The 13170-nt window shown below is 38.1% G+C and overlaps 2 protein-coding genes across 2 annotated transcripts; both read right to left on the bottom strand.

Annotated features, from left to right (window-relative positions):
• On the bottom strand, nucleotides 5365-7092 carry LOC104787307 (probable folate-biopterin transporter 7). Its single transcript, XM_010512846.2, is given in 3 exon segments — nucleotides 5365-6535; nucleotides 6537-6573; nucleotides 6740-7092. Coding segments are annotated over 3 exon segments (1302 nt in total). The 5' UTR covers nucleotides 7014-7092; the 3' UTR covers nucleotides 5365-5544.
• On the bottom strand, nucleotides 9204-12936 carry LOC104787306. The gene is made up of 8 exons (XM_010512845.2): nucleotides 12311-12936; nucleotides 11701-12224; nucleotides 10916-10966; nucleotides 10730-10837; nucleotides 10012-10107; nucleotides 9822-9920; nucleotides 9679-9738; nucleotides 9204-9594 (listed from the first exon to the last, which is right to left on the bottom strand). The coding sequence occupies exons 1-8, from the start codon at nucleotides 12846-12848 to the stop codon at nucleotides 9529-9531; spliced, it is 1542 nt and encodes a 513-aa protein (XP_010511147.1). The 5' UTR covers nucleotides 12849-12936; the 3' UTR covers nucleotides 9204-9528.

Raw genomic sequence — 13170 nt, 5'->3', positions numbered from 1 at the left:
CTACCATCAGCCTTCATCAGAGTTTCTTTCCTAGGGAGATCCTATCACTCAGCCTTGCGGTTCTGGAGTTGGAGAAGAATTTGACCAGGAATGCCTTCTTGCACGCTTCCCAGGTGGTGATGGACTCCTTGGGGAGTGATTTCTCCTAGATGTGTGCTTTGTCTCCCAAAGAGAATGGGAAAAGTCGGAGTTTGAATCCATCCTCACTAACTCCATTTATCTTGGTGAGGCTACAGAGCCTATCGAATTCATCCAGATGATCCAATGGGTCCTCCATTGGCAATCCATGAAACTTGTTACTCTGTATCATCTGGATGAGACAACTCTTGATCTCAAAATTGTTGTTCTGGATAGCAGGTGCCACAATGCCATTCCTTTGAGTGTGAGTAGATGGAGCATCTCCTGCTCCTATGTTGGTCCTTGCTTGAGGAGCTGGTGGACCGTTCTGATTATTCATTGTCTCCTCAATGATTGCTGGTTGCGGTTGTTGAACTTGTTGTTGTCTGAGTAGCCTTGGTCTGTCGATTTTGTCAATGAAAGGACTCAAGTTTTGGCTACCTCTGGATCATATTTGCATACACAAGTAGATGACCGAGTGTGTACACGAGGGTCAACCCGATCCAGGTGATCGAGTGACGGGTCAGGTGGGTGCTCGGGTTGTACCTGAGATTCAAAACAAACAAGAGCGAAAGCAAACAAGTCAGATTCCAAACCAATATAAATAAAAGAACTTGATCTAGCAAGTGCTGAAATCCTAAACGTAGCAAAATAAAATTCAACCAAATGGCAACGGCGCCAAATTGATAAACGGTTTTTCACCAGGGTATCAATTCCCTATGCAGTTATAGTACAAAGGGTTATCAATCCAAATGGTTGTTTATGCTAGCAGGAAGGATACAATCAGAACAATGCAAGTCAAGCCAAGCAGATAGGGGTTTTGTCTAACAATCCTAAAATAATAAAAGAAAAGAGTATAAACAAAGAACCACACGACCTAAGCACTTGATGCAAGCATTCGAGTACAGGATCGAGTGGGGTGATCGAGTAAGCGAAGATAGTATGAACAACTCAAGGGGTTACTCGAAGCAGGTGATCGTGTACCTATTCGGGTAATGGATCGAGTAATGAATGAAAATGCAAGCAATTAAAATACGAAAGCTTCTAAGGATGGGGTAATCGAATCCTAAGTATTCCTGACCAGTACAGATGTCTTACATGCCTCAAGAAAATATTTCCTAGACAATGAATCTCTAAAATCTTGTTAAAACACTCTCGTGATGGAAACAATCAACCTTGATCACTCCCCTACCCAACTCTCGTTGGAGAAACATGACCAAGCAGGCATTAAGATCCGATTCATTATTGTCAGTAAACCCCTTACTCATCTAATCTCTTAGGCTAAGTGAGTAAACCTCTAGCATTGGTTGATTCAAGCATCTCATCTACACCTCTCGGTGGTAAAACACCTTAGATCTAATCTCACCCTCTCGGTTTGTTGACAGCATTAAGAACACCAATCTAGAATGAAATCTATTAAACATATACAATCAAACTAAGACATCCTAACCGATCAAGAACACAAAATCATCTATCCCATCCCTAGAAACTTTACTACACTACTCGGAAATCATAGCAAGAAACATAACAGCATATATGAACGAAAATTGCATTATAATAAACGGTCGGGTAGAGAAATAAGAATAAAAGATAGAAATCTAAAGAAATGATAAAAAAAAATATGAAACAAATCCTAACAAAAAGTGAAAAGAGTTTTTGAGTCGCTCAGTTCTCTCTCAGAAGCACTCGCTCTCTGGTCTGAGGGTCTGCGGCGTGCTCTTTTGTGAGGAAGGAGAGGAGGGGTCTATATATGGAAACCCCTTTGACCTAGATTCCCAGTCATGCCCGAGGGTCTACTCGATGGGGTACACAAGGATGAGGTCAGGTAGATCTTCGGGTTGTTCTTCCTGCTCTTGGATCCTCCTCGATCGTGTTGGGGTTCGGACTTGTTCTTCCAGCTCGATGGCTCCTTCGGGTACATGCTCGGGTTTGTCCTTGTTTTTCCCCATTTTAGGCTCTTAAGCACCTGTTTTCATCCAAAATATGCAAATGCAAAAATGCAACACCCTAAATGGCCTAAAAGTGAATTCCTACAATTAATGACCTAAAAATTTAAGTTAAGAGTATGAACAATGCAAAATATGGACAAAAAGATACTAAAAACATGTAAATTAGAGAGTTATCACTTTTGTCACAAATGGATAAATTGGATCATGGCGGTTGTAACTACTGTTAACTACTCTGTTTTAATAAATGGAGCTCCTTATGGATATATTCAACCAACAAGGGGTTTTAGGCAGGGAGACCCCCTATCACCGTATCTCTTCATTCTATGCTCGGATATACTCAGCCATTTAATTTCGACAAGTGCACGTGAAGGAGATCTTTGTGGCATTCGGATAGGCAATGGTGCTCCAAGTATTACCCACCTGCAGTTTGCTGATGATTGCTTATTTTTTAGCAAAGAAAATAAGAAAAACTGTCAAGCCTTGAAAGATATATTTGATATCTATGAATACTATTTAGGACAAAAGATCAATACTTCAAAATCTATGATCATTTTTGGGAGCAGAGTTTATGGGAATACTCAATTACGCCTGATATCAATCCTAGACATTCCTAATCATGGACGAGGAGGAAAGTACCTTGGCCTTCCTGAACAGTTTGGTCGAAAAAAGAAGGAAATGTTTGAGTACATTGTCGACAGAGTCAAGAAACGCACAAATGGTTGGACCGCAAAGAAATTATCTCCTGCATGTAAGGAAATAATGCTAAACTCAGTTGCCTTATCAATGCCGGTTTATGCTATGTCCTGCTTTAAACTGCCTTTGGGAATCACTTCCAAAATTGAATCACTCTTAATGCAATATTGGTGGGAAAAAAGTTCAAATCAACGCAGTATACCATGGATTGCTTGGAAAAAACTACAGTGTTCGAAAAGAGAAGGAGGATTGGGATTTAGGGACCTAGCAAAATTCAATGATGCCCTTTTGGCAAAACAAGCATGGAGGCTAATCCAATATCCTAATTCTCTATTTGCCAGAGTAATGAAAAATAGATACTATCGTGATGAGTCTATCTTAGAAACTAAACAAAGAAAGAAGCAATCCTATCTTATTAAAAAAGGTTCTAGATTTATTGTGGGAGATGGTAAAACTATTCGTATAAGTTTGGATAATTTCATTGAAGTGCATCCACCTAGATTAGTTCAAACCTCACCACTGCAATCTTCTACAACACTCGATCATTAAATCTCCAAAACGGGTGATATTCGAACATGGGACAACCAGAAACTCCTTTCCTTGGTCCAACAGTCGGAGCAGGAGGTTATACAAAACATTCACCTCCCACAAGTGGAGCAACCGGATAAACTAATTTGGAACTACACTCGCTCAGGAGACTACACTGTAAAAACTGGATACTGGTTCATCACTCACTATCTTTTTGACCCAAGAGATGTTTTGAATATACCTCACGGTTCAGTTGAACTCAAGAACAAAATTTGGAAATTGTGTTTACTACCGAAGATCAAACACTTCCTATGGTGCATACTATCACAAACTATACCAGTCACAACAAGATTACGAACAAGAGGTATGAACATTGACCCTTTATGTCCAAGATGTCGTCAAACAGAGGAAAGAAACCACCATGCCCTATCTCTTGTCCTTTTGCCATTATGGCATGGAGACTTTCCAGTACTTCCTCCTTAAACACCACTCAACTACCTTCAAACACAGAGGATATCATTGCTCAACTATTATCATATCAATTTCAAACACCCAACATATATGATTCTCTACAACCCTTTGTTCTACTATGGTATATTTGGAAAGCAAGAAACAATCAAGTTTTCAATAATTATCGAGAGAGTGCATCGGAAACAGTTTTACAGTCGAAGTCAGACACAAAAGAATGGATAAGCAATTTACATAACACATCCTCATCATTGCCTACTCTACGAACGAACACAACTTCTTGGCTACCCCCAACTCATCCGACCTTTAAATGCAATTTTGATGCGAGCTACGATCATCACACCCACCAGGCCACTGGAGGATGGATTTTTAGAAACCATCAGGGTGAAACTATAGTGTGCAACTAGACTAAATCATGTACGATCTCCTTTAGAGGCAGAAACAAAAGGATTGCTTACTGCGATACAACAGGCATGGATTCGAGGTTATCAGGCAATCATTTTTGAAGGAGACTATGAAACTTTAATAAAATTAGTTAATGGTCAAACTGTGGATGTCTCTTTAACAAATCTTATTCATGACATAAGAACTTGGTCTTCCAAATTACAGCAAATTTCATTTACTTTCACAAAGAGAGAATATAATAGGGTGGCACATGCCTTAGCTAAATATGGTTGTATATATTCTCAATATTACACTGACTCTGTTTTAAAGCCACCATGGCTGAGCAACTCTCTCTGTAATGACCATTTTTAATCAATATATATTTCATTTGTGAAAAAATATATATATATATATATATATATATATATATATGTAAATTTACGAGATTAATAATTTATAATATTATTTGGACCATATTTTACATGGGGATTTCAAAAAAATTATTATTTTATTATCTTATCGAATTTTGTTAATTTTTACACTGGCCCGACTTGGGACCAGCAAAATTTATTAATTTATAGTGTTTATTAATTTATAGAGGTTTTACTGCATGTTATATCCTATGGGATAGATAATAATACAAGAAAACAATTCCCTAAACCTTTGTTCTTAACAATCTCATAGTTTTAGGTGGGATTTAAAAATTTTTACAATTAATCATATCAGTTTCTGTAAAATCATCAAAACTATTTAAAAGTTCATGAAAACTCAAATCACTTGTAATTTTAGTGAGATTAGATTAAATACACCCCTAGATTAAGTTGTCAACACTAGAAATAAATATTAGTGAGAGATTAGTAAAACCTTGAATTTAAACTAGTAAAATTGGGCCTTTAATACCCAAAAGGGGCAGAAACCAAGAAGCGGAGCTTCACGTATCCCACATCTAAAGACGGAGAGAGTTTGATGATTGAGACTTCATTATAAATAGACTTCACTCCCCTCAGTTGAATTTCACGCAGCCATGTGGTGAGCACATAGCGAACTATTCTTTCGCCTTTTACTAAAGAATACCGTGTGCTCTCCACGCTAAGTGGCAAACGCCTATTTTTGGAGGGATCTGCCTTTGGGTTGACCCAACATTATCTAGTCTGAAATATTTTTAATCTACCTACTTGTGGATCTCTTAGAAACGAAACTACCGTTAAAACAATTAAGAAAGCGATGAAATGAACATCAAGTAATCACTGAACACACCAACCAAAGTCACAGATCTACAGTATGCTTCTATCATCGAAAGATTCTAGTAGCTGTGAAGCAAAATCAAAGAAAAATCTATGGGAGACTATGAAACATTAAAACCACAAGAATGTCACAGAGTGCACTTTTGACCCGGTATGAACTCTCAGTCTTTCTTTTTACTTTTCTCTTTTGTTTCCGCTTCATCATATATCCACGAAGTTAAGATGAGCGGAATCCCCACGCAGAAGGCTTCTATAGCGAGTCCACGAGTAAACCCGGAGAAATCATCCACTGTTACGCCGACAAATGATGCAAGAAGGATTCCAAGATAACCACTAACTATGAAAGCGAGTGCAATGGCTGACATGACAAATGCCATGAGAGACCCTTCACATCCAGGAGGACAAAGGCGTGCCATCAAGACGGTAAAAGGCAGAATCTTGAAGTAAAAAAGAGTTTCCAAGAATCCAGAAAAGAATAGTACATAGAGAGAGTCGGGCACTCCCAAATCCCGGTAAACGCCTTTCACAAACAAGAGATCAGATATGACAAAGAGAGCTATCGTTACCTGAATGGCTGTAATCAGTTTCCTGGGAGGGATAGTTTTTAGCCAACGATTGTATGCAAGACCCCATAAGAGCATTGCGATTTGAGCAAAGACCTTGGAGATCCCTAGGAGTGACGCATCGATTTTCAGAAACTTTGTTTGGTAAAAGAACATTGTCCCTGTCAGAACAGGAACTAGAGCGGTCGATAACGTAAACAAGGCAATGGAATAAGAAATCTCGGGCTTCCTCAACACGTGTGAAAGGTCAGAGAGATGTTTTCTGATACCAGCTTGTGATGGATTCTTCTCCGGAAGATTAAGAGACTTTTCTCTCATGTTTACAGTTACCAAGAACTGAACAAGAGCCAGAATCCCAAATACGAGGAACGTTGACTGTGCGGAAAACGTTTTGATAACAATACCACCTAAAAGGTTTCCAAAGATTCCACCTAGAGAAGAAGCCATCCAAACAAACGAAGGTAGCTCACCGGAGCCTTTTTTTTGCTTTCCGGCCTCAGCAACAATTGCATCGTTTGCAACTTCTACTAATGAAGCACCGAGATTGCTAAGGAGAAGATATACCGACAAAGCTAAGATTGATACATTGGAAAGCTATAGCTAGCCATGAGATTGCTTGTAACAAGGCTGCAATAGAGAAACCTTAGGAGTCAGAATAATATTCNTAGAATTAATATTCTAAACATTGAGATGAACCGAGAGTATCCCATTGAACTGATATTTTAAAATTCAAAGATTTTTGAAAATGCCTAATTAATTTTGTTATTTGGACGAGTCCTAGGTATATATATACCACCAATGGCTATGTATGGGATTCGATGCTCGCCGAAGAAGTAGACTGCGTCTGAAACGATGCCGTAGATAGGTTTTGCCACCATTGGAAGATTGGCTGAGTTCTGGAGAAGCTGAAGCACTGAAGGATTCACACGAAGCTCATCTGTGAGGAAGAAATTGGCTCCAAGCCATGGGAAACCTCTAAATCCTTGTACGAAGAAACCAAAACCGAGCAACCACCGGATCGGGTCACGGCGACCATGGGTTTCTCCGACATGATCATCGCCGCTCATTGTCTTTTCCAGTTTCCTTTTTTATTTTTCTTTGTCGAAGATATTTTGGGGATGGTGGTGCGTACGTGTACCCCTTGTATATACATTCTGACATCACCGACGAAATAATTTATTTGTGAGAATTTGTCGAATCGCTAATAATCCACGTGGTTTATCTCTGGTTCGGTTAATCGAATTGAAACAGAACTAAAATCTGGTTAGGCTGGATCTTTTTGATACCCTTTGAGAGAGCACGTTGGCAATGAAAACCAACCAAATTATAAAATCAACACGATCTAGTATTAAGATCTGGAATCGAGAATCATCATTATTACAGTAACAATCTAAACAAGACCGACTAAAAACGGCAAAGAAAAAAATCAATTATTAGGGCATCTTTATAGGGGGAACTGTTTTGGGGAACTGTTTTGGGTGTTCTTAGCGTAAATATATTATGAAAATAACGTAAGTTTAGTAGTTAAAATCTTTTGTTAAAAAGTTAGTTATTGGGAGAACATGTTTAAGATCATAAGATTTAATAATATAATAATGTTAAACATATTACAATTATAAAAACTTATAAAATAACATTTAAATTGCAAACTTATAAAACTTTTACTAAAATTCAGAATACAATACCAAAATTTTATGAAACAAAAAAACATTAAAAAAAGAAAAAAAAACAAACATATTACTTAATTAAAGCACACAAACATTTTATTTAATTAATATATAGTTTAATGTCCAAATTTATTCTATATATTCTCAATCAAATCCTCTTTTAATTTGTGAAAAATTGTTTACAAAAAATAATATCCATTCACAGCTTGCCACATCAGCTTAGAACTGAGCCAAGAACAGTTCTACATTAAGAACTGATCTTGGTGTTCTTATGCCACTATTCATTATTTTTCTAGTTTTTTTGGACTAAGAACACCCTTGGTGTTATGCCTATAAAGATGGCCTTACCATAAGAAAAAAGTCTCGAGAGAAAAACCCTAATATCACCGAGAGAGAGAGAGCCGCCGCCATCTTCGATCCGCCTCTCCCGTTGCCCTTCCGGCGCTGGAGAGGGCTTCGTCCCGTTTAGCTTTTCTTTCCTTTGTAGTTCTTTTTCAATCTCCGCCTCTTGCTAAATTGTCGCCGTTGGTTGGATGCTGCTCGAAGGTTGTGGATTCGGCGAATCCTCGATGTGTGAAGCAAAGATCTGTTGGGTGGAGGTCGCCGGTGAAGGCTCGGATGCAGACGCTGGAGATCAGTGTCAATTCTTGGCCATGTCTGGTGGATCTGTGGCGAATCCGTTCTGTTTTTGTCATTGGCGGTTTGTGGCGAAACCGGTGGTCTGTTGGTTTCGGAGAGCAGTGAGGGCGGAAGCTTTTCTTCGAAGAGCTTCAGTGGTGGGGATTAGGTTCTTCTTCGACGAGCTTCAAACCTTACCTCTCACACCAGCCATGGTGGTGTTCGGCAGCAAGGGGTGGTGGCGTTCTTGTCTTTTTTCCAGTCCGGCCAAGGTGGTGAATGTTTTGTAACTGAACGGAAGTGATGTTGTCACTTTGAACTTGCACTGTAAGGTGTTGATATGCTAATATGTGCTTCATTTTTTAATTTTGATGATTAGCATTCTGGTTTTGTATAGTTAGTTCGGAGAACCATCTATTTCATCGGTTATTATAGCTTCATGACTCTTGGTTTGGTCTTGGTTTTGTAGTGTCTGTTTTAGGTTTAAGACCGGAATAGGGAAAGCCGGAGAGACCAAGCTCTTCTGATAATGTGCCTCTGGGTATTGAAGCTATGGGGTCAAGTTCTTCATGTCGATCATGAGGATCTTATAGCTGGTTTTTTTTTTCAGTTTTCAGTAGTAGCTTAGGCCTTCTCTGTGTTAGTATGTGTTTTCGTGTCATTTGGTCAATTTAGGTGGTTTAAGAGATGATTTCACTTCGAGTTGTGGAGTGTTATCTATCTTATTGTGGTTTAAAAATGCAATGGTTCTCGATTAGGTAGCATTGGATCCGCTAGTGTTCCAGGGTTGTACTTGATCTACCATTGCATTTGTTTTGGTCCAAGTTTATAGAGGTGAATGTAATGTGCCTATGATTTGGTTGTAACTTGAATTGGTGAATGAAAAGTTGTTGTTGAGCAAAAAAAAGAAAAAAAAATCTAAACAAGACCGACTGAAATAACATCTAATAATTGTTCCGGTGTTACAAGACCTTTCCGAATTTAAGGATTTCAATTGATTCAAAGGGATTTTAAAACTTTTTTTGAGTACCAATACAACCAAACTGACTATGGTTTCCTAAGAAGATCAATGAAGATTTTACGAGAACCGACATAAATGAGGAACCAGAACCAGAACCAGAACAAAAACTAACTCTAGTGCAAGGATAGTGTATTCTTTACTATTTTATTTTTCCCCCAACACCATAAAAGGATGAATTCAGTTGAAGTGTAAGAAACACACTACTATCTGAAGCCAAACATTGGAGGACTTCACCCAAAACTCAGCAATACATACCAAAGGAATGAACGGCAGCTCTCACAGCAGATATTTCTCAACAACTGTCCGGCCAAACTTCTCCTGAACATCCTTTGGCGTTTCGACCTGAAAAAAAATAGAAAGTACTTATAAGTTTTCCCTAATATCCCTTTTATTGACTTTTTTTGGTCACCAGCTCAGACCACTCACCGCATTCAAGGCCTTCAAAACGGCCTTAACGGTGTTGTATGAATTCCTTGAACCAATCACCTGAAAATTCGGACCACAACCATACTTTTAACTCCAACAGAAAACAAGAATCGATGTTATCTCAAGATGAAGGAAAAATGCACCTTCGATTTGATGTTTTTGAACCCCGCTAAGAGCAAGATTGTTTTGACAACTCTCCCAGCTTTCATTCCCGTTGTTGTTGGTGCAGGCCATAGATATAACTGGTTGCAGACTCAAGTTTATTAAGAACATATCTATACAGATAAGTCGCATCAATAGATCCTACTGTCAGAAGGGAGATGAAATAAATACCTTGGTTTTCTTGTAAGAAGTCTGTATTGCGTGTGCAATGGTGTGCTCCTCATGCCGCTCTACGTAATGAAGATTTTGAAAGCATTTCTCATACGCCTGTGTTGCAGTTGTTAGAAATGACACCATAAGAACTATCTCCAGATGTAGAAATAATTTAAAAGGCATTATAACAGAAAAAGACTGAAATACCACAAGTTTTAAGTTTTATGTTCTTTGACCAGTTTAAGAAACAAAATCGATTTGGAAGTAAAGACATTCATGCACACCAATGCGTAGAAAACAGAAGCTTTTCACTGGTAAGTGATTTGCAGAATGGCATCAATGTAATTGAATTAAAGACATCTATGCACAGAAGAACAGATAAAACTTCACAAGAATATGCATGCAATGAAATATCGTCCTTACCTAATATATTGTTCTTTAAGATTTCCATGCCAATAAAAACGGAATGTTGAGTCGAACTAAAGTACTCTAATATTAAATTTCATTTGACCTAAAACTCAAGCTTTATCAACATGTCATGTCCTCAACTCTTAGCATTACAAACAAATCAAATTAGCTTCCCACTGAATCACTTAACTGACTATTTTTGCTACAAACAAGATCCTGCCATAAGTACGAAATGCACAATGTGTAAAGACATGCAAGTGTCCATCTTTTTAGGACACCACAAATATCTTCCATCAATCCTAGATGAAAAATGGTAACGTGAGATTACCTTCTGCATAGCAGACTGGCCGGTCTCAGCTTTTGCTTTTGCATACCCGATGACACCTTCATAGTTCCCACAAACCATCAATGCAGTGTACCTTTCGACCCTACCACCCTAAAATACAAGTCTTTCTTTCATAGCCAAGCTATTGAATTTAAAGATACGAAAGAGAGAAATGTCAGACAACTATACCTTTGTGACCTTAGCAACTTTTTTTACATCTATCACATGCACATCATATCCCTGCAAAATAAGAAATAACCTGTTAAGCAAAGAAAACTGTGCTAATTATTTCAGTAATAGATTGAGACAAGAGATGTATGACAATATCCACCATGGTCCAAGAAAAGAAAACTTCACAACATACTAACCAAAATGTATTATGAAGCTTAACTTATCAGTAAAATAATAACTCATGTGGCTATTAGACCACTGGCCTTCTTAAATACTAACATGCCTTTGACATCATCAAAGAATATTGAACCCAAATACTACATATTTTTTGTTATAATCTAAAAGAATGTATGGTTGAACTTTCTAGACAATTAATGAAGCAGAGTGAAGAATGCAAACATCGTTTAATATAAATATCCCTCATTATACTAGCACAAATAGCATTTTTAGTGCAAGAACAAGCATGAACGTTTTGGCTATACGCTTTTTAAAAGAGATAGCACAGCACTACAGCTACAATGGTTTTCATTAAATGTTTATAATATATTGCTTAGTAAGCTTGAAAATCATGTGACATGTTGAAACTGCTTGATTTGTATCCCAAATGAGTTAGGAAGCGAATATGTTCAATGTACCTCAAGCATCTTATTTAAAGCTTCTGGACAGTTTTAACTTATGTAAAACAGATCATAACAAACTTATGTCAACTAATTTCACTGTAATGATATGATTTGGTTAATTCGGTTCTGCACAACAACAAAAAAATAAGCTTAGAGATAGGAACAAATAGAGAATGCACTCACTTTTCTGTATAAAGGTTGTCTTTTCTTCTCGGTCAAAGCATTTCTGTCTTCAGCCAGTTCTCTAATCTCCTCTTCCAACCGTTTGCCCTTCTTTCCAAACGTATGATCAAGCTCAGAAAGCTTCTGTTCAAGTTTCTTGTCGATTGCATTCAGCTTCTCCAACAGAATATCATCCCTTTCTTTCATGTCATCAAACTCGTCTTCATCATCATCATCATCATTGTCATCCTTAGACCCATCAACTACAAGACGCTCTTCTCTTTCTTCACCACCACCTCCTTGAACATTATCACGTTCGATAACTCCATAATTTGCAGGGTTGTTTGGATCAAAAGCCTCTTTCCACTCAACCAACCTCATAGCTCTATTGAGTTTCTGCTGAAGAACAAACTTATCTTTCCCTTCAGCGACCTTCAAACGGTTCATCAGCTCGCCAATAACCCTGTACTCAGGTCTAAGTTTGAAATGTTTCTCCTCAAATTTGTCTAATTTGTTCATCCACCTAAACGCCTCATCAAGTGTCTCTGCCAAAACAATCATACAAAAACTTAGAAGACGGAATGACAAACAATCGTAAAGCCAACAAAAAAAAATAATAATAATAAATAACCTGAGTTGGTAAGGGTCTGAAGAAGGTCCTTATGCCTCTGAAACTTCTTCTTAAAAATATCTTCTTTCTTTCTTTCTTCATCCCAATCAACCTCATCCAATTCACTATCAGAATCAGACGACTCTTCACGCCTGTTTAATTCACCATCATCCTTCAAATTCTGCTTCTTAAGCTTCTCGATGAAGGGCTCAATCCCTAAGTAATCCTCTTCGTCTTCTGCGTCAATGTCTTTGTAATCAAGTCCTTGCCTTTGCCTCTCCTCTCTTTCACGCTGCTTCTCTTTCTCAACCTCAGCTATAAGATCTCTCACTACTCTATCGGCTTCCGCTGGTGACATTGTGCTTGCGGAGAACAAACGGTACCTCTGAGATGAGATCCATGGCGTTTGATTTACGGGGACGGAGGAGTAACCGCAGAATCTTCTCGGAAATGTGGATGTAGCGGAATCAAGACTAGATATTTGACGAGAAAATGAAGATCTAGGGTTCCGGCGAAGTAGAAGACGAGGCCATGACGATGCTCGAGTTCTAAAAGACATCTCGTTCAGTTGTTGTTCATCAGATTGAAAATGGAACAGATGAATTTTTTAAAAACCTCTCAAGACAGAAATGATTTTTAGGGTTTTTGTTTTCCTGTGTTTGTTGTGTGAGTGTCATTTCTTTTACATATGGGCTTCACTTTCACTCATAGGCCCAACTTGCCCAAGAGGTGGGATTTTGCCGTTTTTTGGTGCAATTCTTCTGTAATATATATATATACATTTTCAGAAACATTTTTGAAACAATTCCTCAACTTCCACCTTATTTACAACCATGCCACTGTATTTATTAGTAAAAAAAATGGGCTCCACGATTTGGACT

This window comes from Camelina sativa, chromosome 5, assembly GCF_000633955.1.
Source record: "Camelina sativa cultivar DH55 chromosome 5, Cs, whole genome shotgun sequence".
In the NCBI taxonomy this organism is placed as follows: domain Eukaryota; kingdom Viridiplantae; phylum Streptophyta; class Magnoliopsida; order Brassicales; family Brassicaceae; genus Camelina; species Camelina sativa.
Note: the sequence above shows the minus strand (reverse complement) of the source record. Positions and strands in the feature narration are given on the sequence as shown.